Source organism: Triticum dicoccoides, chromosome 7A (assembly GCF_002162155.2).
Source record: "Triticum dicoccoides isolate Atlit2015 ecotype Zavitan chromosome 7A, WEW_v2.0, whole genome shotgun sequence".
Classification (NCBI taxonomy): Eukaryota; Viridiplantae; Streptophyta; class Magnoliopsida; order Poales; family Poaceae; genus Triticum; species Triticum dicoccoides.
The window spans coordinates 101512981-101519540 of NC_041392.1; the positions used below are offsets into that span (position 1 = coordinate 101512981).

Below are 6560 nucleotides of genomic sequence, written 5' to 3' on the forward strand. Positions count from 1 at the left end.
CCATCCAGCAATGATCTTTATACTGTAAAGAACATATTACCCTTTTTCAAGGCATACTGAAGGCCTAACATGTTAGAGTAAAATCGAACTAGCTCTATCTGAATCACATTATCTTATTACAGAAATTAGATGTTTTCACATTTAAAATTTTAGATTCATCATTACTTGTAAGGAAAAAAGGTCTGACGCTGCAGCCACAGAGGAACAGATCCAAAATGCACAAACAGATATATTGCAGCTATCATGATTTTTGTTGTTGGGGTAAGGCAATTGAAGATTGTTGTCACAAATTCAGTAAACTCCACACTGGATATCGAATGTGATGAGCAATAATAAGAGCATACCTGTACATATATGTATTGTACTGTCGCCGTAAGTTATTTACTGGTTACTGCCTATCAAAGAAATGTGTTAGCGTTGGTTCTCTAATAATGTCTATGGCAAACTGTTTTCACGGATCCAGAACTAATATTGGTTACCTTTGGCATTGGGTCAACATAGAGAAACTGGAATGGAGAAATTCATCCAACTTGTTCGAACTCCCAGATGTTAGACCTGCAAATAGTGTATCGAGACTGTACATAACTTCCAATATATGGAATTTAGTATTTGTACAAACTATTAAAGCATACAAGAAGAGCTAAGCACCGGAAAAAAAGTGCATGTCGACCAAATAATTAACAGGAAAGACCAAAGCATTATTTTTCAGTGAGAAATAAGTGAACAAAAAACTTTGTTATCTGTTCACCATTACCACTTTAATAGTAGAGATGTTAGTGTGTACGCCGTGAATTTCTTATTGTGGTAACTAATCTTGGCAATTGGCATATAAGCGATGATAAGTTCTTCATTTAATTAATATGATAATTTAATGTTTTAGTAAGTTCTGATCTTTGACATCTTTTTGATGGAAAAAGGAAGGATAGCTGCTCCATACAGCAATTATATGATATAACTGGAAAAGGCTATGATTTGATGCCCAGTTGTCCTCCCCATGGCCTGCCTATGCTAACGTCCTCTGCTATCCCTCCCCTCTCCCTGCTCTCCCTTCTCCCATCACATATAGCAAAGGATCAAAATAGCCAGACCTGGAGGAAAAATTCCCGAGGACTACCTCATGTAAGCAAGGAGCATCAAGAAGGCGAGTTCCTCTAGGTATGAAAATCTCTGGATCTTTCTCTTCTCTAATCTAAAATTGTAATAATTATTAGATTATTTCAACTTGCATGACAAAGGGTCTGTTGGCACGACTGAAGAATCATTGGAAATGAAAACTCTTACTTAGATATGTGAAGTCATGCCTCATGCCTGAAGCACATTCAACAAAAAGATAAGATGCTCCGGGGGATCAATCACAGCGATTTCCTTGACAAACGACACATGAGCTGAATTTTTCAGCAACAATAAAACTGTCAAACACCTCGGCTAGCAACAGGAAAAGGAGCAATGCAATGCAAAGTGATTACATGGACAGTGCAATAGTAGAGGAGCATAGTAACAAATGTGTTGTATTAAGCTACAGCTTCACTGGGCTCTGCTCAGCGTAAAGAGTAATTGCATTTCTGGGATGGTAGCTTAGCTCCATTCCTACAAGAAGGAACGGCTACAATTCTACAAGCACGATGACACTCTGGATCGAGGCGGCTGCCCGAATCTAATTCCAGAGAAGAAACCCATCAATTAATAGTCATTTACAAACTGAAAATTACTGTATGATAGTGCAAGCAGATCTCAGTTTCAAAATGGAAAATACACTTCTCAGTTTTACAAACTGAAAATTATGACAGTACAAACTGAAAATACACCAACGTTGACCGTGCCTACTCCAACCTTGTACAGGTATATACGACGGTCCATTTTTAGCAGTCATATGATTTTGCGCACTGTACATAAAAATCTGTACAAACTGCGCCAGAATAAAAGTTTCTGAAAAAGGAACTCTAAATATTTCTGCAGCTTTCTGCAGTTTCAGATTTCTACAGTTTTTATCATCTCTGAAGATAAGTTGCAGAAAGCAAGCAAATAGGGAAAAGGGCGATACCTTCCGTGCTTGGCACAGCGTCTCTGGCACAATGGTGGGAGGGGAGCAACGGTGGAAGAAGCAGAGCCGGACGAGTGGTGGTCTTCCGTCCAACCAACCAACAGAGTGGAGGGAGGGGAAGAGAGAGGAGGGACCCTCCATGACGAGCTCCAGGCCTTCCATGGCGGACCTCCATGTCCATATACCTGTCAGTGGAGAAGACCAGACCGTAGCTGCTGCTGTCGGTGAACCTTCCAAGGCGTCGTCCTGCTCCTGGTCATGGTGGCCCTTCCATGGCGTCGTCCTGGTAATGGAGACGGGGTCAGAGAGGGAGAAGAGACGGGGGTGGGTGAATCAAATCAAGTCCAGATGAGCAACAGCGAGGGAGCTAGGAAGGGGTGACGTACCGCACGGCGTTGGAGTGGAGGAAAGCCATTGCAGATCGAGCCGACGCACTCGAAATCAGCCACCGAAGAATAAAAATTTGATCTTGGCGACGGCGACGGAGCCAATGGAGAGGTGCCGGCGACGCGGGCGAGGGAGAGGCTCCGGCGACGCGAGCTGGGGAGAGGCGCCGGCGACGCAAGCGAGGGATTCGGCTGAGCGAGACGAAGAGTGGGTGAGTGAGCGAAAGAGTGGACGAGGTGGGAGGGTAGTTTAGGAAAAAGCAAAAACAATTGTATGTGGCGAACTTTGTACTAGAAACTCCTAGCAGAAATATATCTGTACAGGGAGAGTATAAAATATCATTTGTATATGTTTATATATTTATATGTAATTAGCATTATCCAGTTTTTTATTGCAAATAAAAAATGTGTTAGTCCGACTTTTTATATGTTCCACTTTGTTCACCAGAGATAAAAAAATGATGGATTCTAATGATGTTTTAGAAATATCATCTCACATAGACTTCAATTATTGCTGAAAAAGACTTCTGCCCTGTTTTATATATAAAGCGATGATCATCGATCAACCACAAACCACCGCATACAACACACCCACACACACCCGGGGCAGGATTCAGAGGTGCTGGAGAACAGCTACAAACTCCAAGCAAAACCTAGCACACTATAGGTTGGAAGATGAATTATCGCTAGATTTCGAAGAAGCCCTCAACATGACACCACGAAGAGGAGCAGCCGAACATCGACGGATCGGGGCCTCCAAAGCGGCGTCTTTAAGAAGATCACGACGTCGTAGCGCCGCCACCGCCCGATCCAAAGAATCAGGGTCTTCACCCGGAGCGTCCCGGAGCATCAAGAACAGCCACGACAGAGCCTTCAGGAAGGTTACGACGCCCACAGACGCCGCCGTCGTCGGTCGGCCGAAGGCAAACAAAGTTTTCACCTTGGTAAGCACTATCCACCAGCGGAACAGGGTATGTGCAACCAAAATAGGCCGGCCACCCCCACTACCGAACGTCGAAAGCTAGCCGCTACGTCGCCCTCACGGCCATGGCCGCTATCCAGCACCCGAGCCGCGCGCCCCGCCCACGGGCAACGCAGCTCCCACCACCTAGGCCGCCGCCCCGGCGTCTAGGACCACATCCACCCATCACCACAGCCCATAGCTACCACCGACCGTTGAGGGGGCAGAAGGCCCCTCCTTCCACCCCCAAAGCGAGCCCCTTGACGAGATAAGGGATGAGCCGGCCAGATCTGGGCGGGGGGGGGGGCACTACCGTCAGCGACGACAAGCCAGCATGCACACCGAGGACCAGGGCCATCGTCGTGCACGACGGCAAGGCCGAGATGCACCCCTACCTCCCTCCCCGGAGCACCCCAGCCCCCACCGGCGGGCCACACACTCGCCACCAGTCGCTGAGCACGGACCCATGAGCAGCAGGGGGAGAAGGGCGCACCACCACCATTGTGCCGCCCCCTCCAGTAGCCAACATGGCCACGACGGAGGAGGCCGCTCGGCGCCCGAGCTACCCACGGCCCGCGCCGCTCGGAGGGCTAGATCCAGCGGAGCCGTGACCGCATCCGGCCCCCAAGCACGCACCCCCGCACGCCACCACCATGCCGCCGCCGCGCACTGCCTCCGGCGCTCCACCGCGCCTGCCGTCTAGCGCAACACCCGGCCCAGCCACCTTGGCCCGCGTCGAGCCTGCTGAGTGAGATCTCCCCGCCACCGACCAGGCTTCGCCTGGCCACACCCTCTAGAGGCGGCGAGGCGGAGGAGGAGAAGGAGGGCGACCCTGCTGGCGGCAGCTAGGGTTTCCTACCGCTCGCGCGCGGGGTGACCCGGGAGGAAGGAGGGGAGAGGGGACTCTTGACTTCAAGTATTATGCAATGGTGTCTGTGTTATATTGTCTCTACCTATGAAATTTAACATACATTTTCTTTATTTAATTTCAGCAAAAAATTTGTGAAGCCCGTGGCAACGCACGGGCATTCTACTAGTGTATCTATAGTTCCGACAGTTTTGCAACAAAGTATTTCTTCCAATGAAATGATGGATTCAACAAAAAAAATCAATGTATTGATAGACAAATCTTCTGTATATTCTTCAAAAATAAGGTATAAAAGAAGCCAGCAAAAGAACATGAAAAATGGGCCATGCTCCCAATCTCCTACGAGGCGCAAAAAAAAAACATGGGAACCAAGTATCCTTTATGTAGAAAAGGGAATGAAACCAATAATCTTCACTGTCTATAGCTAGGAATTCAGAACCCGCAAGAAAACATTATTTAGCTAGGAATTCAGCACGACATTGACCATTTGACATAAATGTAAAAAATGTTTTTGTACCCACAAATTAGCACTTAGAAATTGACACGGTTCTTCCGTTCTTGCGTGATTCACAATTCATAATTTAGAGACGACATGATGCTCACCATCACCAACACCATCATCATCATTGTCATCATCCAAATCACTCATTCTAAGCACTCTGTAAAGCCGCAAGGGCGAACTCACAGACAAATGTTTGTCCAAGCTATTTCGAATATTCACACAAAAGAACACCGTTTTTGATAATTTATCGTTGCATTGTAATTGCAAGGGCCCATGGAATATCGTCACCGTAGCAATGAACAAATAATGCATCGGATAAATGATAGGGTTGTTGGGAAAATAAGCCACGGTCGTAGTCTCGGCATGGCCTGAGTTGTGTCTGGGCTTAGTCCGACCTGTGTCTAGGCATAGTTCGTGGGGTCGGGTGCGTGCGTGTGAGGTGTTTGGGTGCACGGGTGTGTCCCGGTGCGTGTACCCCGTATGTATAGCTGTAGGGCTAGGTCGTTGGTGTTTCCGCAGGGCGCGTGTGGAGATCATGCGGGCTTGGTGCGACTCGTTCGCATATGTGCGGGGCGAGGACGCAGCCAGAGTGGGCCGATCGGGGCGTGCGGGTGGGCAGGGGGCGTGGGGATCATGCTCCTGCATTGGCCCAGATATTTAAGCCCCGCGGGAATCGTTGTAACGAGCCGGCTATGTGGCTCGAGTACGTGGTTGAGGAGAAACAACCGTTGCGGCGGCGGCGGCGTTCGTGCGCCTAGAACCATCACAGTGTCCACTCTGTGATCGTGTCCTCCTCTACCTTCTTCTTCTTCTTCTTCTTCTTCTTCGTCTTCTTCTTCGTTGGTTCGTGCCACAGCAAGTGAGGGAGAGCAGAGAGAGAAGGCTACGGCGAGCCAGAGAGACGAGGTGCCGCAACAACAATTGGCATCAGAGCTTCGATTGTGAGGTGATCGCTGGCGTCCATGACGCTCGTTCCACATGGCGGCAGTGCGGCCGGTATGTCGTTGTAGCTGCCGGCGCTGACGACGAACTACACCTCATAGGCGATTAAGGCAGAGGCTATCCTTGACGTCCAGGGCTGTGGTGTGTTGTGGCTCCGGTGGAGGGCGCGGTGGTCCACGCCGGGAAGAGCAAGACGGCGCGAGCGGCGATGCTGGGCGCACTGTCAGAGGACCTAATGATGCAGGTGGCGACGAATCCAACCGCGAAGGAGGTATGGGACTCCCTCAAGGTTCGCTTCGTCGGCGCCGATCGAGTGCGGGCGGCGCGGCTCGCGACTCTCTGCGGTGAGTTCGCTCGCCTGCGAAAGGAGGATGACGATGACCTCGGCGCGTACACGGGCAATGTGAACGACATGGCGGCGAGGTATGCGCGGCTCGGGTTCACACTGGACGAGGCCGCCGTGGTGAAGAAGCTGCTTGACACCATGCTAGACCGGCTATACGCCGCGATCGCCGGCATCGAATAGTTTTGCAACGTGGAGGAGATGGCATTCGAGGAGTCTGTCGGTCGTCTGAAGGCTTTTGAGGAGAAGTCGAGGCGGCGTGTGCAGGCCGGCAGCGAGCGCGCGGGCAAGCAGCTCATGATGACGGCTGCTCAGTGGGCGGCGCGGCGGCGATAACAGAGAGGGCGCGGCTTCCCCGGGAGGCGGCCAGGCGGCCCCCGCGCCGCTGCTCTCGGCGTCGATCCGCCCTCACTCTCCCCGGCCGTCACCGGTGGGCGCCCCTGGCTCCGGCCCGGGGGGTGCCGGCGGCGGCAGGACCTCCTTTCCCCGCCCGCGCGTCTCCCTGGTCCGAGACGGG

The 6560-nt window shown here is 50.7% G+C and overlaps 1 protein-coding gene across 10 annotated transcripts; it reads right to left on the reverse strand.

The window, feature by feature from the left end:
* Window positions 1-263: 263 nt before the first annotated feature.
* On the reverse strand, window positions 264-2668 carry LOC119334469. Of its 10 annotated transcripts, none has more exons than XR_005161354.1 (6): window positions 2428-2563; window positions 2042-2324; window positions 1282-1385; window positions 1115-1189; window positions 480-555; window positions 287-391 (listed from the first exon to the last, which is right to left on the reverse strand). XR_005161354.1 is itself a non-coding variant. In XM_037607028.1 (3 exons), exons 1-3 carry the CDS (start codon window positions 2454-2456, stop codon window positions 550-552), a joined length of 318 nt encoding a protein of 105 aa, XP_037462925.1. In that variant the 5' UTR covers window positions 2457-2668; the 3' UTR covers window positions 410-549. The 10 variants fall into 10 exon arrangements, 2 of the variants coding, with proteins under 2 accessions (XP_037462925.1, XP_037462924.1); XR_005161355.1 differs by having other exon boundaries at window positions 334-395; XR_005161351.1 differs by having other exon boundaries at window positions 282-391; window positions 480-1189.
* Window positions 2669-6560: the final 3892 nt, after the last annotated feature.